The sequence below is a fragment of the Carcharodon carcharias genome, chromosome 7 (assembly GCF_017639515.1).
Source record: "Carcharodon carcharias isolate sCarCar2 chromosome 7, sCarCar2.pri, whole genome shotgun sequence".
NCBI classification, from domain to species: Eukaryota; Metazoa; Chordata; class Chondrichthyes; order Lamniformes; family Lamnidae; genus Carcharodon; species Carcharodon carcharias.
In genome coordinates this window covers 161,429,517-161,454,072 of record NC_054473.1, presented here as the reverse complement: position 1 = coordinate 161,454,072, position 24,556 = coordinate 161,429,517, and the positions used below count along the sequence as shown (strand labels likewise).

Below are 24,556 nucleotides of genomic sequence, written 5' to 3'. Positions count from 1 at the left end.
TACTCTTTTTTTTCAGTAAACCTGTTTCCATCTGTTTCAGATGAAGTTACATTGTTTCACAGTTTGCCATTGTGAGATTTGAACTCTTGTTCTTGGGGTTACAAACCCAGTACCATAACCCAGTACCAAGGCTCGGGTTAGCTGTACCTTGCTAGTCCTGCTTTCTACTCTTAATTAGCACATTCCTTAGATCACCACAGCCAACACCTCTTCGTCCTTTCGTCCATGACATCTTTTGGCTGTCTCCACCAATCACTGGCCCTCTCTCCAGCTCTACTTGTCCCACCCCCTCGTAAACCAGCTTATATTTCACCTCTGTTCTATTTTTCCTTAGTTCTGTTGAAGTCATACGGACTCGAAACGTTAACTGTGCTCTTCTCCGCAGTTGCTGTCAGAGCCGCTGAGTTTTTCCAGGTATTTTTATTATTGGTTTGGATTTCCAGCATCCGCAGTATTTTGCTTTTATTTTTTTCCCCCTCCTCAGATGCTGCCGGATCTGCTGAGTTTTTCCCAAGTATTTTTATTTTTTCTTGCGGAAATACTTCGTTTCCTCCTCTCCACAGATCCGAGGATCTCAATAACCGGGTTTTAGTTGGCGCTGCGGAAGGAATTAAAGCGAAACCGTGAACACGCCCTTTTTCGGCTTTTAACCCAACATGGCGGACAGCGGACCGGCAGCAAGCAGCGAGGACAACAAACTGAGTAAAAAGTAGGTTGGCGCGCCTGCCCTCGCTCTTTCCGCCGTAACCGGGACGATAAATGGCTCCTGTTTCTAGTCAGATGCACCCGGGAGCCGTCTTAGCTGCTAACGAGCGAGGCCTAACGGTCTCCTTGCGTGCGCCTTTCTCTGCTTCGTGCAATGCGTCAGTTTTCCGCGGAGCATGCTGGGCTTTGTAGTTCTTTAGGGCAGTTGTGTGGCGAGAGTGATGTCTTGAAGAACTACGTGTCCTATGGTGCTCTGCGGCATCGCAGCCTTTTTCGGCATCGGCGAACCTTAACGCTTTTGCTTTTCCGCGCGTGAGGGTTTCTCGGAAAAGGCACATTTCCCGTAACGATGAGAGAGGGCGGGAACTCCACCTCCCTTGATCATGTATCTCGGTTCCTGCGTTGGGTGTGGATCAAAGTCGAGGAGCTCCTTTCCTTTACAGCAATAGCTTCAGCACATGGTTTCAGAAGGCGTCTCACCGCCACCTTTTCAGAGGCATTTGAGAGAGTGCTATACTTGCAAAACATCGTCATTTTCAAATAAAACATTAAACCAAGGTCTGGTTTGTGTGAAATGGTTTGCTTCGTCAAGAGTCCCAGAAGTGCTAGTTTTGACACTGTAAAGTGAACAATCTTGGGACAGTGAATCACGACTCAAAATCGGGTATAAGTTGTTTTCAACAGCTTTTACAGTTCTTTGTCCTGCATGAAGAGTAAAAACTAAATTCACTTCACAACCAAACATATTTGCCAAATTAACAATCGATGTCTTGCCCTAAACGAGAAGCCATTCTTACAAAGATAATTAGCCCAATACAGGCATACTCATTGTATTTGTTATAGATGTAGTACTTTTACGATTTGCTTCATATTATGCTTGTATGGAATGTGACTTTGAACAAGACTGCTGGGAGTTTTTTCTAAATATCTAATTTTGTTTGTATTTAACATTTAACTTCTAACTGAAATTTACTGTTTAAATTCTAAATTTCAACCAGGCTTAAGCAGGGATATACAAGTTCTCCACTGGAGAGCAATTGAAGTTAGTTAGTTAAGGAAACTAACAAACTGTTTTTCTGTACCTGAGGCTCAGCTAGCTCTCTAGTTTCAGAGCATATAAATAGGCACCTCAGTGCAATTTTTAGGACTGAAGTGTGACTTTGAACAAGAATGTTGGGAGTTGGGTGAGTGAGAATGTTAGGGCACTGTAGGAATTGATTCTTACTCTACTATAGGGGAAGAAGCTAGCTGTTTGGTGAGTATCTGTTAAGTGGTTAAGGTCTATTCTATTCCTAAGGTTTAAAATAGTATACATGCTGGTGGTAAGGTTAATAAAATGTATTTTAAAAAAGGAATATAATTCATTCAATAAAATAATTAAGTAGTTAATTAAAACACATTAATGATGGCAGGATAGGTGATGTGTAACAGCTTCAGCATGTGAGAGCTCCTGGATGCCACTGTGATCCAGAGCAAACACGTCTGCAGTAAGTGTTTGTGGCTCAAAGAACTCTGGCTTTGAGTCACTGACTGGAGGCCAAGCTGCAGGCACTGTAATGCATCAAGGAGGGGGAATGTTACCTGGACGCATTGTACCTTCAGATAGGGTCTTCTGATTTGCTCAGTGGTCAGAGACAGGAGGATGTGTCTGTGAGTGAGGCACATAAGGAGACCCAGAGGGCAGGAGTGCAGGAGCCTCTGCTTTTGCAGTTGTCCAACAGTGTTGCGATTCTTTCAGCTTTTTTGGATGAGAGTGGGGAATGCAGGGTGGATGAACTGACTGACCATGGCACAGGAAGCCTTTCAAGTGGGAGGAGAAAAAAGAAATGCAGTGGTAGTCGGGGACAGTATAGTGAGGGGGATTGACACATTTCTCTGCATCAGAGAGCAAGAGCCCAGAAGGCTGAGTTGCCTGCCCATTGCCAGGGTTCAGGACATTTGCTCAGCACTGGAGAGGAACTTGGAAAGGGAGGGGGAGGGTTCAGTTGTCGTGGTCCATGTAGGTACCAACGACATAAGCGGGACAATGAAAGAGGTTCTGCGTAGATAATTTGGTGCCTATCTCCTCAAACTAAGAAGCTGAACCTCAAAGGTAATAACTCCTGGATTATTACCTGGCCCACGTGTATATTGGCATAGGGCAAATAAGATTAGAGAAATGCGTGGCTGAAAGACTAGTGTGGTAGAACTGAGTTCCGGTTCGTGGGGCACTGGTACCACTACTGGGGAAAGAGGGGGCTGTACCATTGGGATGGCATGCATTTGAACCGTGCTCTAGTGGACCGTGTGACAAGGAAAGTAGAGGGGATTTTAAACTAAATAGTTGGGGTGAGGGAGCAAATTTGGGAACATGTAAATCAAAGAGTAGAGACAAGGTTAGTGAGAAAGGTACTCGCATGGGAACTGATAAATAGACTGTGACAGGAAGGGATAGTGAGCACAAATCTAAGAGTAAATCAGCAGATAAGGCTAGAGGTCACTAAAATAATAAAAAGACAAAACGGAAGTCTCAATCTGAACATATGTAGCATTCAAAATAAAATAAATGAACTTATAGCTCAAATAGAAATGTCTAAGTATGATCTGATAGTCACTGCAGAGACATGTGCTGCAGGATGATATAAATTGGGGCCTTAATATTGAAGGGTACTTAACATTTAGGAAGGACTGGAATCTAAGAAAAGGTGGAGGGGTGGCTCTCTTAATTAATGATATTAGCACAATAGAAAGGGATGACCTAAGCTCAGGAAACTAGGATATAGAAGCAGTTTGGGTAGAGATGAGAAATGATAAAGGCAAGAAGTCACTTGTGGGAATGGTGTACAGGCCCCCTAACAGTACCCACGTGGTAGAAAAGAGTATAAAAGAAGAAATAGTGGGAGCTTGTCACAAAGGTATGGTGGTGATAATGGGGGATTTTAATCTACATATAGACTGGAAAAAAATAGAGGGCAAAGGTAGCCTAGATGAGTTCACAGAATGTATTTGGGATAGTTTCTTAGAATGGCATGTTCTGGAGCCAACCAGAGAGCAAGCTATACCATACCTGATGTTGTGCAATGAGATAGGATTAACTAATGACCTTATAGTGAAGGTACTCTGAAGTAGCAGCAGTCATGATATGAGTGAATTTTACTTTCAGTTTGAGGGAGAGAAGAGTTGGTACAAGACTAATATTTTAAATTCAAATCAGGACAATAATGAGGGCATAAAAGCAGAGCTAGCTAAAGTGAACTGGCAAATGAGGTTAAGGGATAGGTCAATAGAGATGCAGTGGCAGACATTTAAAGGAATATTTCAGAATACACAGAATAGATTCTAATGAGAAAGGAAAAATTCCAAGCGCAGGACTAATGTCTGTGATTAACTAAAAAAGTTAAAGATAGTATCAAATGTAAAGAAAAAGCATATAATTGCTCAAGGATGGTTGGCAGATCAGAAGACAGGACAAAATATAAAAAATAGCAAAGAATGACTAACAGGTTAATAAAGAAGGAACAATTAGAGTATGAAAGAAAGCTAGTTAGAAATATGAAAACAGCTTCTACAGATATTTTAAAAAAAGAATAGTTAACAAATTGAGCATTGATCCTATAGAATGGGGCATTAATAAAAAAAATAAGGTGATAGATGAATAGAACAGGTATTTTGCATTGGTCTTCACTATAGAGGATACAAATAACATCCCAGAGAGAGCTGTAAATCAGGAAACGGGAGGGAGGAGGAAGGGGGAATACTGAGCAAATTGTTGGAGCCGTGGGCTGCCAAGTCTTCAGTTCCTGATGGACTTCGTCATAGGGATCTGAATGAATGTGTAACTCTGATTTAATGCCACTGGTCATTTTCCAACACCCCATTCTAACCAACCTCACATGGCTGAACACCACATTAAACAGAATGAAGGAACCACCCCCAACCAGCACAATTTAAAGGGATCATAAAGTACTTGCAAGTTAGATGCTTGATTATTTCTTGTAGCTGCTGGTGCAGTTATATGCACTTTCAGAGCTTTCCTATACTTAGCTAAAATTTGTATACAGGGAGTTGTGTGACTGGTCTTGCAGTACTTGTTTTTGTCATGTAAAATATGCTGAAAAATGTTGCTTCCAAATCTGGATGGATTGATAAGCTTCCTCTGGGAATTTAATATGAACTGGAATAATGAAGAAAGGCTTTACAGAGCAGAGTGGAGACGAAGTTTGGGGTAGAGGAAATGAAGCTACAATATAGCAAACCCTTTTTTGCCTGGGCTCTACGTGATCAGATTATTTGTTAGCAATATGAGTAACCTTAACTACATCTCCCCATTCACCAACTGTCCCAAGCTCTTTATCTTTCCACCATCACTGACCATCAAATTGTCTTCTTTCTGAATATGCAAAAATAAAAACCAACAGGAATTGTGAATTCTAATTCAATTTTATAAATTTCCTCAGTTTCATTTTGTATGCATTATTTAATCACCATTTGCATTGCCTTAGTGTCTGTCTTCTGTGTGCTATTACCTTCCCTGATGCTCCTATGAGGTGCATACTAGTGGCTACAGCATTAGAGGTGTAAGGCCACTGACCTTTAATTGAGATTGCAAATGGCCTTAGAGCAGTCCTTGCTTCAGACCACATCACCTCCATCTGGTCTAGTTAGCTGATGGGCAATAGCAAGGGCACTGCCAGAGTGGGAGGCTGGGAGCAGCTGCAGGGAAAGAGCAGCAGGCTTCTGTTCTCTGATTCCACAATCACTCTCCCAGGGCAGCATCACAATGGCAGCAATCTGAGCTAGGAAGGCAGCAGTTTGAGATTCTGTTGAAGCTGCCAGAACTGATGGAAGCTCTTTGCATTTCAGTGGTAACTGTGACAGTGCCCATCAGACCTTGCAATATGGTGGGTTCCACTGATGTCCTGATGGGGATGTCCTGATGACTAATGGGAAACAAAGTGGCAGGTTAGCGTGTTGGGGGGGTGGATTCAATTTCATGGAAAATTATGAAAAAACTGAAAAGAATGGAGAGCCTAGGAGAGGCTATTAAAGTCTCCAGAACACAAAATAGGACAGAGTGTTTGGAAAGGGCTAGGAATCTAACTTCAAGCACATCAGATAAAGGGACGACATTTAGAAAGGGGACGGGAAATACAGAACTGAAGGTGTTGTATCTGAATGCACGCCGTATACGAAATAAGGTAAATGAGCTTGTGGCGCAGATTGAAATTGGCAGGTATGATGTGGTGGGCATCACGGAAACATGGGTGCAAGGGTATCAGGACTGGGAGCTAAATATCCAAGGATATACATCCTATCGAAAAGATAGGCAGGTTGGCAGAGAGGGTGGGGTTGCTTTGTTAGTAAGAAATGAAATTAAATCAATATCAAGAAATGACGTAGGGTCAGATGATGTAGAATCTGTGTGGGTAGAGTTGAGAAGCCGCAAAGGTAAAAAACCATAATGGGAGTTATGTACAGGCCTCCGAACTGTAGTCAGGATGTGGGGCACAAGATGCACCAGGAGATAGAAAAGGTGTGTAAGAAAGGCAAGGTTACAGTGATCATGGGGGATTTCAATATGCAGGTAGACTGGGAAAATCAGGTTGGTAGTGGATCCCAAGAAAAGGAATTTGTGGAATGTCTACGAGATGGCTTTTTGGAGCAGCTTGTGGTGGAGCCCACTAAGGAACAGGCAATTCTAGATTTAGTGATGTGTAATGAGGCAGATTTGATAAGGGAGCATAAGGTGAAGGAACCCTTAGGAGGAAGTGACCATAATATGATAGAATTTACCCTGCAATTTGAGAGGAAAAAGCTGGAATCAGATGTAACGGTATTATAGTTGAATAAAGGCAACTACAGAGGCATGAGGGAGGAGCTGGCCAGAATTGACTGGGAGATGAGCCTAGCAGGAAAGACAGTGGAACAGCAATGGCAGGAGTTTCTAGGAGTAATTTGGGAGACACAGCAAAAATTCATCCCTAGGAAGAAGAAGCATACTAAAGGGAAGACGAGGCAACCATGGCTGACAAGGGAAGTCAGGGACAGCATAAAAGCTAAAGAGAAAGCATACAATGCGGCGAAGAGCAGTGGGAAACCAGGGGATTGGGAAGCCTACAAAGACCAACAGAGGACAACTAAAAAAGAAATAGAGGGAGAAGATTAAATATGAGGGTAAAATAGCCAGTAATATAAAAGAAGATTGCAAGAGTGTTTTTAGATATATAAAGGGTAAGAGAGAGGCAAAAGTGGACATTGGGCCACTGGATAATGATGCTGGAGAAGTAGTAGTGGGGAACAAACAAATGGCGGAGGAACTGAATAGGTACTTTGTGTCAGTCTTCACAGTGGAAGACACGAGTAACATCCCCAAAGTTCAAGAGAGTTGGGGGGCAGAGGTGAGTATGGTGGCCATTACTAAGGAGAAGGTGCTAGGAAAACTGAAAGGTCTGAAGGTGGATAAATCACCTGGACCAGATGGATTACACCCCAGAGTTCTGAAGGAGATAGCTGAAGAGATAGTGGAGGTGTTAGTGGTGATCTTTCAGGAATCACTTGAGTCAGGGAGGGTCCCAGAGGACTGGAAAATCACTAGTGTAACCCCCAGTTTAAGAAGGGAGTGAGGCAAAAGATGGGAAACTACGAGCTGATTAGCCTGACGTCGGTCGTTGGTAAGATTTTAGAGTCCATTATTAAGGATGAGATTTCAGAATACTTGGAAGTGCATGGTAAAATAGGGCAAAGTCAGCATGGTTTCATCAAGTGGGGGGTCATGCCTGACAAACCTGTTAGAATTCTTTGAGGAGGTAACGAGTAGGTTAGACAAAGGAGAGCCAATGGATGTTATCTGCTTGAACTTCCAAAAGGCCTTTGACAAGGTGCTGCACAGGAAGCTGCTCAGTAAGATAAGAGCCCATGGTGTTAGAGGCAAAGTACTAGCATGGATAGAAGATTGGCTGTCTGGCAGGAGGCAGAGAGTGGGGATAAGGGGGTCCTTCTCAGGATGGCGGCCGGTGACTAGTGGAGTTCCGCAGGTATCTGTGTTGGGACCACAACTTTTCACTTTATACATTAATGATCTAGTTGAAGGAACTGAGGGCATCCTGGCTAAGTTTGCAGATGATACAAAGATAGGTGGAGGGACAGGTAGTATTGAGGAGGCGGGGAGGCTGCAAAAGGATTTGGACAGGTTAGGCAAATGGGCAAAGAAGTGGCAGATGGAAGACAACGTGGGCAAGTGTGAGGTCATGCACTTTGGTAGGAAGAATAGAGGCATAGACTATTTTCTAAATGGGGAGAGAATTCAGAAATCTGGAGTGCAAAGGGACTTGGGAATCCTAGTCCAGGATTCTCTTAATGTTAACTTGCAGGTTGAGTTGGTAGTTAGGAAGGCAAATGCAATGTTGGCATTTATTTCGAGAGGATTAGAATATAAAAGCAGGGATGTGCTGCTGAGGCTTTATAAGGCTCTGGTCAGACCACATTTAGAATATTGTGAACAATTTTGGGCCCCGTATCTCAGGAAGGATGTGCTGGCCCTGGAGAGGGTCCAGAGGAGGTTCACGAGAATGATCCCAGGAATGAAAGGCTTAACATATGAGGAATGTTTGAGGACTCTGGGTCTATACTCGATGGAGTTTAGAAGGATGAAGGGGGATCTGATTGAAACTTACCGAATACTGAAAGGCCTGGATAGATTGGACGTGGGGAAGATGTTTCCATTAGTAGGAGAGACTAGGACCCGAGGGCACAGCCTCAGAGTAAAGGGAAGACCTTTTAGAACAGAGATGAGGAAAAACCTCTTTAGCCAGAGAGAGGTGAATCTATGAAATTCATTGCCACAGAAGGCTGTGGAGGCCAGGTCATTGAGTGTATTTAAGACCGAGATAGATAGGTTCTTGATTGGTAAGGGGATCAAAGGTTACGGGGAGAAGGCGGGAGAATGGGGTGTGCAGATACCTTCCTCATCAACCCCTCCAGTGCTGCCAGTGGCCATGGCCTCAACAATGCCCTTTCCCAGTGCTGTCTCAAAGGATGTTCAAACCTGCAGCTGCCCTTGTCCTTGCACAGATCTTTGCTGCTGCCACTTGTTATGCTCTACCTTTACCTGCAAGAAAAAGAGAAATGTGCTAGTGAGTGTCCTGCAGTATGTTTGGTTGATGTGACTGTTGTGCTTGAATAGCTGTTGTGTAAGCAAGAAGTTTTGAGTGCGATTCTTGCTTTCCCACATCCTCTCACAGTTAGTATATGAATTATCAGGTTGAATACTGATTGATAGAGATTGTTGGCTGGTAGGTGGTGATAGAGGTGTGATGAATTGAACAGTAGTTGTGGTAGTGGTGCATGTTATTTGAAGATTGAACTCGCGCACTAAAACCACTTGTATTAAATCATCAGACTTCTGCCTGCACTGCATCTATGCTTTTGAAGCTACTGTTCTGGCATTGACCTCCATACACATAGAAACTAGGAGCAGGGGTAGCCCACTTGGTCCTTCGAGCCTGTTCTGTTATTCAGTATGATCATGGCTGATCCTCTATCTCAACGCCATATTCCTGCTTTCTCTCCATTTCCCTTGATGCCCCTAATATCCAAAAAATTATCAATTATAGAAACAAATTTAGAAACATCCACCATGGCCACTTCCCATTGCTTACTGAGCACATGTCTGGATGGCTTCCAGCCCCTCCTGCAGAAACAGGATGCCTCTCCATGTCTTGCATTAAGGCTGTCAGTGCATTATCAGAAAATCTCGATACAGACCCTCTCGCAGGCTGAGCTGTCTTGACAAAAAATCTTCAAAATCAGTTAACTTCTTGATACCATTTCAAGCAGCAACAACACACCTGCCCTTTAAGAGGTGCAGGCTACCTTTAAGTAGCAATAGCTATTTGTGATATTGGACCACCCGCTGATGCCAATGCAGCCAATGGACAGCATAAGTGACCATCATGAAAATCAAGCTGCAGGAATTCAACCTGCCGCCTGTAGCTCAATCCATGGGTTTGAGTTCAGAATGATTGCCACGCCTGTTTTTGGATCTTATCCAATTTCCTTTCTGTAAGACTAAACAGCTCCAAATTATTGGCAAAATGGATCTTAATTTTTTTTTTACAGCATTTCCTCCGATTGTGACCTTTATACAATGGACTGGATTCTGCTGTCAGCAGTGAACAAACAGCACCAGCTGTTCATTTCATTCACTTTTGCCCACAGACCTTCAGTGCAGATTTGCACATGAATCTGCTGTGGTTAGAAAGCCATTTCCGTACCTGAGCCTGTGCAAACAAGGCAAACTGTGTACCTCCTTAATCAGTCTGAAGAATCATGAATGAGCAGTGCAGAGTCTGTACCAGGAAGTATATGAATATCAGAAAGCCAAGAGAAGGTGGCAGGTAGGGAACAGAAAAAAATTACAATAAATAATTAAAATCTGAAAGATTGAGGTTTTTTAAATTAATTCATGGGATGTGGGCATCGCTGGTTTGGCCAGCATTTATTGCCCACCCCCGAAAGCCCTCGAGCTACAACACTGGCATTTATCCAGCAAAATGGAAAAGTTGCCCAGAAATGTGGTGAGCTGCCTTCTTGAACCACAGCAGTCCCTGTGGTGTGGGTACACCCACTGTGCTGTTAGGATTTTGACCCAGCGACAGTGGAGGAACGGGGATATATTTCCAAGTCAGGATGGTGAGTGACTTGGAGGGGAACTTCCAGGTGGTGGTGTTCCTATGTGTCTGATACCATTGACCTTCTAAATGGTAGCGATTGTGGGTTTGGAAGGTGCTGTCTAAGGAGCCTTGGTGAATTCCTGCAGAGCATCTTGCACAGTGCAGCAGTGTGTAGCATCTACATCAGTGGTGGAGGGAATGTGACTGTTTGTGGATGGGGTGCCAATCAAGCAGGCTGCTTTGTCCTGAGTGGTGTTGGAGCTGCACTCATCCAGGCAAGTGGAGATTATTCTATCACACTCCTGACTTCTACCTTGTAAATGGTGGACAGGCTTTCGGTAGCCAGGAGGTGAATTACTCGCCACAGAATTCCTAGACTCTGACCTGTACTTGTTCATCCAAGCCTGGATATTGTCCAGGTCTTGCTGCATTTGGACATGGACTGCTTCAGTATCTGAGGAGTCGTGAATGGTGCTGAACATTGTGCAATCATCAGCGAACATCCCCACTTCTGACCTTATAATGGAAGGCAGATCATTGAATGTGCAGCTGAAGATGGCTAGACCTAGGACGCTACCCTGAGGAACTCCTGCAGTGACACCCTGGAACTAAAATGATTAACCTCCAACATCCACAAACATCATCCTCTCTGCTAGGTATGACTCCAACCAGCAGAGTTTTCCCCCTGGTTCCCACTGACTCCAGTTTTGCTAGGGCTCCTTGAGGCCAAACTTGGTCAAATGCAGCCTTGGTGTTAAGAGCAGTCACTCTCACCTCACCTCGGGAGTTCAGCTCTTTTGTCCATGTTTGCATCAAGGCTATGAGGTCAGGAGCTGAGTGGCCCTGGTGGAATTCAAACTGAGCGTCAGTGAACAGGTTGTTACTAAGCAAGTGTCGCTTGATAGCACTTATGAGGACCTGTTCCATCATTTTACTGATGATTGAGGGTAGACTGACGGGTTTGTAATTGGCTGGGTTGGATTTGTCCTGCTCTTTGCATACAGGACATAACTGGGCAAATTTTTTACATTGCTGGGTAAATGCCAGTGTTGTAGCATACTGAAATAGCTTGGCTAGACGTGTGGCAAATTCTGGAGCACAAGCCTTCAGTACTATTGCCGGAATATTGTCAGGGCCATAACCTTTGCAGTACCCAGTGCCTTCAGCTGTTACTTAATACCACTTGGAGTGAATTGAATTGGCTGAAGACTGGTATCTCTGATGCTGGAAACCTCTGGAGGAGGCTGAGATAGATCATCCATTTGGCACTTCTGGTTGAAGATTGTCGCAGATGCTTCAGGTTTATCTTTTGCACTGACATGCTGGGCTTCCCCGTCATTGGGAATGAGAATATTTGTGGAGACTCCTCCTCCAGTGAGTTGTTTAATTGTCCACCTTCATTCATGACTGGATGTGGCAAGACTGCAGAGCTTAGATCTGATCCGTTGGCTGTGGAATCACAACTCTGTCAATCACTTGCTGTTTGGCACACAGGTTACCCAGGCTGACAGCTAATTTTTCAGTATGCCTGGTGCTGCTCCTGTACTCCGTCATTGAACCAGGGTTGATCCCCTGGCTTGTTGGTAATGGTAAAGTGGGGGATATGTTGGGACCTGAGTTTACAGATTGTGGTTGAGCACAGTTCTGCTGCTGGTGACCCACAGTGCCTCATGGTTGTCCATTCTTGAGTTGCTACATCTATTCCAAACCTATCTCATTTAGCATGGTGGTAGTGCCACACAACACGATGGTGGGTATCTTCAATGTGAAGACGGGACTTTGTCTCCACAAGGACTGTGTGTTGGTCTCTCCTACTGATATTGTATGGACAGATGCATCTGCAGCAGGCGGATTTGTGAGGCTGAGATCAAGAAACTTTTTCCCTCTTGTTGGTTCCCTCACCATCTGCCACAGTCCAGTGTAGCAGCTATGTCCTTTAGAACTTGGCCAGTTCGGTCTATGGTGGGGCTAATGAGTAATTTTTGATGATAGACATCAATGTCCCCCCACCGAGAGAACATTCTGCGACCTTGCCACCCTCCATGCTTCCTCCAAGTGGTGTTAACATGGAGGAGTACTGATTCATCAGCTGGGGGATGGGGTGGGGGTGGGGGGGAAATGGTACGTGGTAATCAGCAGGAGGTTTCCTTGCCCTTGTTTGACCTGATGCCATGATACTTCATGGGGCCTGGAATTGATGTTGAGGACACCCAGGGCAACTCCGTCCTGAATATATAGCACTGCGCCACCACTGTGCCAGTGATGATAGTGGTGTCTGGGACATTGTCTGTAGGGTATGATTCTAGGAGAATGAGTATGTCAGGATGTTGCTTGACTTGTCTGTGAGACACGCCTCCCAATTTTGGTACAAGCCTCCCGATGTTTGTAAGGAGGATTTTGCAAGGCCAACAGGGCTGAGTTTGTTGTTGTCTTTTTCAGTGCCCAGGTCAACTCCAGGTGGTCCATCTGGTTTTATTCCTTGTTGACTTTTTAGCAGTTTGAAACAACTACGCTGCTTGCTAGGCCATTTCAGGAGGCATAGAAGTGTCAACCACATTGCTGCGTGCCTGGAGTCACATGTAGGCCAGAGCAAGTAAGGCCGCCAGCTTTCATAAGGGCGTTAGTGAACCAGATGGGTTTTTATGGCAATTGACATGACATCATTCGAGTTCTAATTCCATTCTTTAATTGAATTCCACCAACTGACATGGTGGGTGTCAAACCTGGGTCCCTAGAGTGTTACCCTGGGTCTCTGAATTACTAGTCCAGTGATAATACTACTAAGCCACCACCTTCCCAAAAGTCCACACTCATAATGCTCAGTGCTAGAATGGTGGTTTGGCAGTAATTCAGACTTCCCATGTCGTTAAAATGGCACTAACACTCAAATGGAAAAGCCTTAATTTTTTTCCTGCCAAGTTTGGTCTGTATCGAAGTGGTAAATACAGCAACTTCACATTTTTCCATGTATTTCCTCATGAGGTAGGAGCAGAGGAATTTGGACAGCAGCTTCATGATTTCCACATTTGACTGTGCATTTGGACTTGCTGGAATTTTCTGTCAGCTATATTGTTTAATAATGGTGAGCGCTGTTTACCTCTTCACTATTTCTACAGAAAATTTTGGCCAGTTCTTCAGCCTGACAACTGTAAAAGTTAGGAAAAATGTGCCTCAGTCGACTATTTGGTACATGACCTCACAAGTATCAATAAATACAATTTTGCACAGAATGTGACATTAATAAGCTTGCTGAGGTGAAAACAGAAGATGATGCAGTAGTACAACCAATCACATGTTCAGATACAGAGCTAATCCTAAAGTGAAAACAGCAATTAAGTAGGCATTTTTTTTTCCAACTTTTACAGCGAAATCTGTTTTACTGAACAAATTGAAGTTCTATCTTTTATATCTATCTTCTCTTTAACCTACAATAGCTTAACAGCAGAAAACAATGGTTTGAATCAGAGTTTAGAGGCTTACTTTTACTGTAATTGGATTTGGGCAATTCAGTTGTGCTGATTGAGCTTTAATTGTCTGATTCTATCTATTTTGTCTTTCACTAGGTGTTAAGTGTTTTGTAAATGGGACAGCCTACTGTGACAGTGCATTATGATGACCAGCTGTCTCCATAGGCTTCTTGGGCTGCAGTTCAGGGGTCACTGGGGAAAGGTGCCAAAACAGAGCCTTACTTCTTTTACTCCTCTTCTCCAGAGATTGCATAATGGAAAAAGGTTGGTGGTGCTTTGTTTCATATTTAGACATTCTAAATTTGTTCAAATACCCAACCTTTTTTCATTATAAATGAGCATTTGAGTCGATCTGAACAAGAGTAGAATACCTCATTGGCATGTTGAAGTAGAGTAAAAACTGATAATTTTTGATACAGTGGAACTCCTCCTCATTTTCAAAACAGCTGGACTGCATCAGCACCTCCTTACCTGTGCACAGATTGAAGCCATTTTGAAGATAGCCAACTGTGCACTGACAGAAAGACTTACTATCATAAAAACCCCACGGTGAATCTGGAGGGAAATGGGATTAGTTGGGTTGTGAGGAACTGGAACAACAAGGATACAGTTTACAAATGCCTACTTAAGATGGGTCGAATTGTTGTTTTCACTTTAGGATTAGCTCTGTATCTGAACATGTGATTGGTTGTACTACTGCATCATTTTCTGTTTTCACCTCAGCAAGCTTATTAATGTCACATTCTGTGCAAACTTGTATTTATTGATACTTGTGAGGTCATGGACCAAATAGTCGACTGAGGCACATTTATCTCTGCAGTGCATGGATGTAAAGCTTCACCTGGGTGGAGTGTATTTGGGAAAATTGGACAGGGAGGACTATATTCCTGTGGCCCAGCCCAGGAATTTTCCCTTCCTAAAGGGTTTAGGCTGCAGGTTAATACGTGATCCACTGCACGCAATTTTTATTTTCCATTTATATCTACTGCAGCTATGTGATGATTTATTCCCTGGAGCTAAGCCAGAATTTCTGCCCACTCTGTTTCACTTTCATTTCTTATTTATGGTTTCGTTAGCTTTGTTTAATCCCTTTGATATTCATGGTGGGTTTCCAGTTTTTTTAAAAAGTAGCCATTTTTTAACAATTCTTTTGTATGTAGGTGTTCAATACTAATGCTTTTTGATTTGGACATGTTGTGGGTTTTCATTTCATTCCTGAAAGTCCTTCTGAATTTAAATTGTGATTTTTTTTTAATGTTTTTTTTTCCACGTCTTTGAAGCAAATCAGTAATTAATATATGTGGAAAATTGACCTGTTCTTTTCCGTATTCCACTCATATTTGTAGTGGTACACGAATAGACGGTGCCAACCGCTTTTGCTCTTTTTTTCGAAATATCTTAACGTTGTTGAGGAGCGATAACTCCATTGTGACTAAATCTGTTTAGCTGATTAACTTTTAGAATGAATTTTACATTTTCATGTTCTAATTTCTGTAGTGAGCTGAAGAGGCGTTTGAAGGCAGAGAAAAAAGCTGCTGAGAAGGAAATTAAAATGAAAGAACTAGCTGAAAAGCAAGTTCTTGAAGCCAAGGAAGTTGATGGAATCAACATAAGTGGAGATGAAGAAACCCTTGATCCTAATGTGAGTGTGAAGACTTTTAAAGGCCAGTATCATGCCATAAGAATGGAGAATGTGAATATCTGTTGAGTAGTGATGTTGGAAGGAATCCCAGTGGGGAGACCAGGAAGGGATATTTAAAAAAAAAAAAATAATTACTCGTCCGTGAGATGTGGGCGTCGTTGGCTGGGCCAGCATTTTATTGCCCATCTCTAATTGCCCTTGTTCGGAGGACATTTAAGAGTCAACCACATTGCTGTGGGTCTGGAGTCACTTGTAGGCAGATTTCCTTCCCTAGAGGATATTAGTGAACCAAATGGGTTTTTATGACAATCAGCAATGGTTTCACAGTCATCATCAGACTTTTAATTCCAGATTTTTTTAGTTGAATTCAAATTTCACCACCTACGGTGGTGGGATTCGAACTTGGATCACCAGAGTATTAACCAGTGACGATACCACTATGTGATTGTAGTATAAAAACATTTGATTTGGTTAACAGTAATCAAAATGGTTCAGTTCATTTTTTCCGAATTTTGAGTACCAGACTACCCATTCATATCTCTAATTTCCTTCAGTCCATCAACCTCCCATCCAAAATCTGAATTCCTCCTTCTTGAGCCTCTTGTGCATCTTTCCCTCTTTTTGCAGCACCATTGGCATCCGTGCCTCCAGCCAGCTGGGCACCCATGTTCTGAAAATCCCTTGCTAAATCTCCCTTGCTGCTCTTTTATAAGATCATCCTTGAAGTCTACCTTTTTGGCCAAACTTTTGATCATTGTTCCTAATATCTGTTTTTTTGGCTCTGAGTCCACTTTCATCTGGTTGTGTTACTGAGATACGCTTTGGAGCATTTTTTCATGTTATACAGTATATATTATTTAAAATGTTTTGAGTAGGTTTCTACAGAGTATGTTGCAAAATCTTTTATACTCTTCCTTTTCAGCAATACTACAAAATTCGAACACAAGCTATCCAGCAACTGAAGGGGACTAATGAGGAACCATATCCTCATAAATTCCATGTTGATATGTCCTTAGCAGCATTCATTGAAAAGTACAACAATCTGCAGCCTGGTGACCATCTCTCTGATGTTACTTTGTCTGTGGCAGGTGAGATATGTTCAAATCAGCACCTTTTTACTTTTAGATTTTACTTTTTTTTAACTTTGACAGAAGTTTATTTTATGTGGCAAATGGTTTGAGACAGTCACAAGCTTAAATAAACTAATTATAATCACCAACCTAATTAATATAATTGCAAAATTTAGAGAGAAAATTGAAAGGAAAAAGGAGAGAGAAACTAAATGGTACAATTTGAAAGTGGATACAGGAGCAGAGACTTTGAGGGGCGGGCGGGGGCGGTAGGGTGATGGTGGTTCACATACACAAATCTTTACAGGTAGCAGGACAAGTTGATGCACCGATATGCCAAGCAAAGGGTATCCTTGGCTTTATAAATAGAGGCATAAAGTATAAGCAAATTCTGATAAACATTTGTAGAAAAAAAATACTGGTTAGACCTCTTTTCTGGGCACCACAAGTTAGAAAGTGTGTCAAGTTTTTGGAGAGAGTGTAGAGGCAATTTGCTAGAATAGTATCAGTGATGAAGGAAGTAAGCTATGTGGAGAAGCTGAGATTGGTCTCCTTGGAACTGAGAAGGTTACGGCGAGATTTAGTACAAGAGTTCAGAATTGGATGGTTTTATTAGATTAAATAGAGAGAATCTTTTTAATTAGCCAGAGGGTTTGTAATCAGAGGACACGTAATAATTGGCAACACACCGGATTGGACATGAGGGCATAGTTGGCAAATTGTTATGATCTAGCGTGCATTGCTTGAAAGGGTGGTAGAAACTGATTCAATAGTAAGTTTCAAATGGGAAGTGGATCCATTCTTAAAAGGAACATTTGTGGGGTTATGGCGAAAGAGCAGGGGAGTGGAACTGATTGGATAACTCTTAACATGGCTACTGCCTGAGCAAGATTGGGAGCTAACCTTTCAAGCTAAAGGATCTTTAGAAATGACAGAGAAATTGCAAAAGAAAGGAAATGGCAGGTATTGATAAAAGATACAGTTAATAGTACAAGGAAAGGTTTACAGGAAGGTTCATGGACAGTTGAAACAATGGGTGGAATTTAATGTTGGCAACAGGGTTTCGCCTGCTTGATGGAGATGTGGCAGGAGCCCTGCAGTGCCTCCATTGGGGAAGGCCCGTCAGGATTAAGTGCCTATTAACTGGCCAGCAGTGGGCCTTCCCCAGGATTTAGGGTGCTGAGTGGTGCTGGCCAATCAGAGGCTGGCAACTCTCCATTGCCTGTCAGCACCACCAGAAGGGGTGGCAACTGCCAGTAATGCAACCTCCAGAGGCCAGGGATTGCCAAGAGATGCAGGCCACAGGTGAGTAAGGGAAGGGTTGCTGGCTAGGGCGAGGAGTGGTGTCCGAAGAAAGGGGAGGGGGTGGCTCTCTTTGGACTCTCTTTCCGATGCTGGGTCCCCCGAACAGGCAACTTTACCACCTGCCATTGGTTGAACATCAGCGGTGGTAGGATGAGGGCATTAATTGCCCACTTAAGTGTTTCAAATAGCATCCGAATGGGAAGTCCGTCTACAAGCCTTCCTGCCCCAGACTTAATCGGGTGGTGGTAGGAAGGCGATGGAGTCCGCACCCTGCCCCCTCCTGCCCGATTTCATAAATCCCCCAACCCCGGCTCCAAGCTCACTACTGGGAAGACATTAAATAATGCCCATAGAGTCAAGTTCGGAAACAACAAAGGATGCAATGTTCTGGTTGGAGTTGTCTAGAGAGCTCTTGATAACTAGCTATTTAGAAGGGAGATGTATAACTACAGAAACCAGGGAAGCATTTAGCAAAAACAGAATGGCTTAATCGAAGATTTTAATTTTCACATTGTCTGGGAGAAGCAGAGCAGCTCAAATAATAAAATCAGCAAATCTATAAAAATGTATTCAAGATAATTTTCTAGACCGGTATGATTTATAACTAATGAGGGAATAGGCCAGTGCTGAAATGGACTCTGATTGTTAAAGGGAACGTAGCAACGCCTCTACCAGAGTCCACTTGCCAGTCAATCAGCACTTCCTTCTCATGCCATACAAATCATTGTCCCTATATAATTGATATTTTTACAAATCTGCCCTGATGAGTGCAAGATGAAAAACTTCAAAAGCATGTCTATTTGCTCAGCAATTCTCAAGTTCTGTACGACCAAATGACTTTTTAAAACTAAGTGATTTAGTGGGGTAGATTGTATTTTCTCTGGCGAAGAGGATTTAGAATTTAGGTAGTGAAATCAGAAGCACTTTTTCACACTGGTGGAAATCTGGAACTCATTCAAAAGGCTTTGGATACTGGGTCAGTTGAAATTTTCAAGTCTTCTGATAAGTAGGTTTTTTCAGGGTAATGGCATCAAGGGATATTGATCAAAGATGTGTAAATGGAGTCAGCTTACAGATCAATCATATGGGTAACAGATATGAGGAACTGAAACTGAACTTTTGTTCCTAATTATTTGGCAGAGATTTGGGAGTTAGAACTAATGTAATGACTAATAGATTATTTCAATCTTAGTTGCTCACGAATCAGTTTGATTGCCATTTGACTACAATATGCTAATTGAAACTCACTGACTTGAGCACAAAACAAAACTCATCTTTCCAACTTAGCGCAACTTACGTAAGAGCATCATGAAATTCTATCGTTTACTTTATGCTGAATATTCACAATTGTTGCTACAATTTTAAATGTAAACAAAATTGACATTTTCTACACAAGAATTTCTGTTGCAAAAAACAATTTTTCATTCAATATAGCACCTATTTTTATTGATTTACATTTTAATTTGAATTTGAGAGTCTATGTTGAAGCACATTGCACCTCACTCTCTCTCTCGCTCTCTCTTTTCTAGGTCGTGTCCATGCTAAGCGGGCCTCTGGTGCCAAACTAATTTTCTATGACCTCCGTGGTGAAGGAGTCAAACTACAAGTTATGGCTAATTCCAAGTAAGTTAGGTTGTGCAGATGCTACTTAATAGGGGAATTGAACCTTCTGATTTATACAGATTTATTCTTTATGTACATGAGTCATTCTATGTAAGAGTAAGACTTGCCCATTATTTCCTAAGCAAGTTTGTTCCAGGTGCAGATATATTCTTATTGACTTAAGTTCCAGATTGGAGCAAACTATTGTCGAGTGTGTGCAATATACAAATCAATGATAAGAGAGTTTGATTTATGAGTGTTGCAAAATATTACAACTCTGACTACATTTTACTTGTTCAGTTTGTTTACTTTTGAAACTTAAAATTTCTAGAATCTTCTTCTTAAAGCAGTTTTTATTTTGCTGTGCTTAATACTGCCACCAAGATAGTTAAACATACAAAGGGTTTATCAGACTGAAGCTTGTTAGTTTAACTGCATTACCTTATATTAGCTGCATCTACGTGGAGAGAGCTTTTTAATGTTTACTGTAGAAATCAGAAAAATCATATGAAAAACTGATAAACAGGATTAAATGTATGTCTGCTTAAGTGTGTAACTCATATTGAGTTTCTTAACAATCATTTTAGAAATTACAAATCTGAAGAGGAATTCATTAAGGTAAATAATAAACTGCGCCGTGGTGATGTTATTGGAGTGCAAGGAAACCCAGGAAAGACAAAAAAAGGAGAGCTGAGTATAATCCCCATTGAGATTGAGCTTCTATCTCCTTGCCTGCGCATGCTGCCTCACCTGCACTTTGGACTCCGAGACAAGGTAAACGCATTGCTCAAATGAAAATGACTTCATGGTGTTAAAGTCAAACAATTTATAAATCGTACTTTGTGAGCAAGACCAGTGAATTCTATTGAATTTCCTTTTAATAAATTAGCAACATTAATCAAAATTAAAAATAAGTACTGTATAACAATCCAAAATTTTGTTTCTTGTTTTTGTTCCATTTGTAAGTTAGAATTAGCAAAGTCAACAGGTTTCCAATTGCTCATACAATTTTCATCTAAAGCCTACAAAACTCAGCGTGCCATTTTATAGTGTTGCACACAATATTTCAGATATTATTCCAAGAGTAAATAAATTCAGCATGATGCACAATTATACATACTATTTAATTGATAATGGTGAGTTACATTTATTCTGTTGATCAAAATGCCTGCTGCAGTATATTTATGCCTACACCACTTGTCAGTAATGAACCTTTCCCTTGAAAGAACGTGTTTATTAAGAAGCTGTTTTCAGCTTGCGTTTCTGTTGGCTTCTACTCAGTGACAATTTAATATTTGTGGCCATTCATTACATCCTTAACTTCTTTAACATTTTTTTTTTACAAGTCATGGTGTTGCTCATTATTAGATACTAAGAGCAAATATACTGGAAGAATTGCATCATAGCCTTTGGCCGTGTCGCAAGATCTTAAAAGAGTTGCAAAGTCTCTACCTGCATGTTTAGCACCATACAGCCTGCTTTACCTAGAATGTTTAGATCTCCTCCAATTTGTATTCTTTCCTCTACTCCAGTGACACTCACTGCCCAACATTGCACCCAGCTTAAATATGCCTATATTTGCTAGAACATATTTCTTTTTGCTCTGCTTCGTCTGTCTGAAGAAACGTTAGAGCATTTGGTTCCATTGGGCCTAAATCTCGATCGACCCATTTTACTAAGACCAAAAGAAATAACATTAAATGTAAATGGTGCTGCCTGAGATCATCCATCTGCTGCAGACACCATACAGTAGTAGGTCAATCCCAGGATGATAAAAAACATGCAATGGATACTAAATTCTGATCGACTGCATTCACAGCCTTATGTATTTGAAACCTTTGTATGATTACTGTTTCTTTTATTAGATCTAGCTTCCACTGGTGCTTGATTTTCTAGTACTGGTATACTCTTGGGCTTATCCAGTCAATAGAAGATACCAAGTAATACTAAGGGAGGGAAATCAGCCCAATGTCACACTTGTGTAACTTTGAGCGTTCGGTAACAGTATATTTTCAAATGTCTGGAAAGAAACTGCCTATCCAGCTTCTTGGACAGTAGCAATCTTTTCAGGGGATTTTTTTTTTGGCATGTATGCTTATTCTTTCTTAACTTCTGACAGGAAACTAGATATCGCCAGAGGTATTTGGATCTGATTTTAAATAATTACGTGAGGCAGAAGTTCATCAACAGGGCCAAGGTCATCACCTATTTACGGACGTTTTTAGATAATATGGGATTTCTTGAGGCAAGTTTCTTTGTATTTTCTTATTCGCAAATATATCATATTATTGAATAGCATATATTTTGATTTTTTAGGTGAGAGTGCAATTCTGGAAATTTTAAAAATTAGATTAATTATATCTGTGACGCTTAGTGCATTTTATCGAGTGTGCCTCAAAACTCTAAACCAGTGAATTGGAAAGAAAGTTTGCTTTCATGGCATCCTTCCATCTAGGAAAGATGATGGCACAGAGAAAGCAACTCAATTTCATATGGCACACCTTTGCTGATGGCTGAAGAGGCAAGTGCTTGAGAGGCAGGTTCTACCACAAGTGCCACATATGAAGCTATCAAGTATCATTGTGGGTTGTTTTCGGTGCTGGCATCCATTGCCAAGCTGCTGGACATTTGTGCTGAGCACACCAGCAGTTACAAGCTGTCGCTATTTTCCTCTGTCATCAGCTCAGCACTCCCAGCTGTGATAATCAATATCTAAGGCCTTCATGTCACAGTTGCTTGGGTGACCTATTGGGCGTCTGGTTCTGGCTACCGTCTTTCATCCTGCCAACAAAGCTGCCTCTGAGAGTGCTAACAAACATGGGAGCTCTGCTTTTGAGAGGACTACTGCCTTTGTGATTTTATCCTGCCTGGATATACCCATAATGTGCCACAGACAGTGAAGCTGGAAATTGTTGAGCTTTTCTTGATAGCTATAAGATAGCCATATAACAAGATGCTGGGAGCAAACAGGCCTTATAAATCATCAGCTTGACCCAAAGGGTCAGCCTGATGTCATTCTTTGCATGTTTCATGAGTCGGCCAAAGATGTTACCTGCTTTTCCTATGGTGTATCATATTCTGCATCAAGGGACGGATTGTCTGTCACCGTGGACTTGAGGTTGCAGAATTTGCTAATTTTGTACTTATCTATGACCTTTCAATGCACCTTTGTTCACCTTTGATAATCTGGTCTCTCTAGAACTAATGGAGAGTGCTAAGAGCTTCAAAATGATGAATATTTTAACATATCCTACTGTTGATACTGAATGTTTACTGTGATTTGTTTTTTTTCTAAACTACTATGTGAATATTATATCAGTTAAATGTAGTTTTAACAATATTCACATAATTTGCTTTTTAGTGGAACACCTATAGTACATTAGATTTTTCTTAATGGAATCAATCAAAAAAATCAATCTAATTTATGTATATTTAACCTTCCCTACAGGTGGAGACGCCCATGATGAATATAATTCCTGGTGGAGCAGTTGCCAAGCCCTTCATTACACACCATAATGAGTTAGACATGAATTTGTACATGCGAATTGCTCCAGAGCTTTACCATAAGGTATAAGTACAGACAGGCGCAGTTTCTGTTGTGTGAAAGAAGGATTGAAATTTATAGAGCACCTTTCATGTTCTTGGGATGTCCTGAAGCACTTCATAGTCAATTAAAAATAAGTCTGAAATGTAGTTGCAATTGTACCATCTATAAGGTGCACTGCAGCAACTCACAGAGGAAAAATATCCTATTTGACCTCATCCTTAACAAATCTTGCCTCTTGCTCATGCATCTGTCTATGACAGTATTGTGTTACAAATATGAGGTTTATGAGATTGTTGTGTTTTGGGACTCTTTAGTTTAGGGTCAAATGGAAGAATGAAAATGATTGTGTGACCTGTTCTGATTTCTGCTGACATCATGCCTGAGTGGCTTGGTTGTTAAAGGTTAAAGAGGAACCCAGCTTGTTTTGCTGGGAAGAAAGTTCAAGATATTCACACCTGTGAACAATGACCAGAGCAGCTGTACTGATGGTGGGTAGACTGTTAGTTTCCAAGTCCCAGGGAGATGATAGGAATATTAGGTTTTGTAAATGTTATACTTTTAACTGTCTATTTAATTCCAAGCTAGAATGAAGTGGTGGTCTAGAAGGTGGCTAATTAGCATTTCTAACCAGATACAAGGCCCATGTGATTCACACTGCCTTGAATAAAGGCTTTGAAGAAGAAGAGTTCTTAAGAGGTCATTATAGAATCAGGTTGCAGGGTTTTCCTAAAAATCCTGAATTTTCTCCTGAATCTTCCTGAACCTCAGAGTCAGTCTGCAAGAGAGACAGAGACAACGAGAGTCTGTGGTTCAGCATGCAAGAATGTGGGTGGGAGCTCATGCTCAGATTGAAGAGACTGAGTTTGTGAGGATTGAAACAAGACTAGAAGATTTGCCTAACTTAACTAGAGGGAAGAATCTCCAATTCATCCCTCCCCATTAAAGTCAGTTTTGGGATGAGAAGGTGCCTAGTTTAGAAGGGAGAAAAAAGGAAGCAAGTCCTCAAGAATCACTTTGGTTCTGGGTGTCTGATTAAGGGATAGAGTAAAGCATAACAGTGGATGGAGATTTTCAGTCGTTTTAAATATTAAATGGAGGTTCTACTCTACTGTATAAATTGCCTACTGAAATAATGTTTAGTCTATTTTGCTTTTAGTTTGTATGTTACAGTAGGAGTCTTGGGATCACACGAAAGAATTTCAGATATTTTCAGCCATTCACTGGAAATTGGAATTTCTTCTTAACAGTTATCAGACTATACAGGGAATGTAACAATTGGTAGGAGTGACCTTGAATGCGGGTGGGAGCTTGCATTCAGATTGAAGGAACGAGTTCATGAGTATTTAAACAAGACTAGAAGATTCATCTAGTTTTAGCTAGAGAGAAGAACCTCCCATTTGTCCCTCGCTGCGAAAGTCAGTTTTGGGATTTGGAGTTACCTGGCTGAGAAAGAAAAAGAAAGGAAGCAAGTCCTCAAGCATCACTTTGGTTCTGGGAAAATGGTGTATTGTGGAGATGAAGTCCCGTCTTCACACTGAGGATGCCCACGCTGTGTTGTGTAGCACTAT

General features: G+C 41.6%; 1 protein-coding gene across 2 annotated transcripts in view; it reads left to right on the top strand.

Moving 5' to 3' along the window:
- The first annotated feature begins 334 nt into the window (after window positions 1-334).
- The window catches only part of kars1 (lysyl-tRNA synthetase 1), a 47,094-nt gene continuing 22,872 nt past the window's right edge, over window positions 335-24,556 (top strand). Inside the window, exons 1-8 of one of the 2 annotated variants that reach the window (XM_041191827.1) lie at window positions 335-414; window positions 564-709; window positions 15,320-15,464; window positions 16,387-16,552; window positions 19,369-19,462; window positions 20,029-20,215; window positions 21,561-21,686; window positions 22,890-23,009. In XM_041191827.1, the coding sequence (XP_041047761.1) occupies window positions 657-709; window positions 15,320-15,464; window positions 16,387-16,552; window positions 19,369-19,462; window positions 20,029-20,215; window positions 21,561-21,686; window positions 22,890-23,009 (891 nt within the window). In that variant the 5' untranslated portion in view covers window positions 335-414; window positions 564-656. Of the gene's footprint in view, window positions 415-434; window positions 710-13,918; window positions 14,087-15,319; window positions 15,465-16,386; window positions 16,553-19,368; window positions 19,463-20,028; window positions 20,216-21,560; window positions 21,687-22,889; window positions 23,010-24,556 lie in introns of those variants that run through there. The other variant, XM_041191826.1, reaches the window with a different exon arrangement.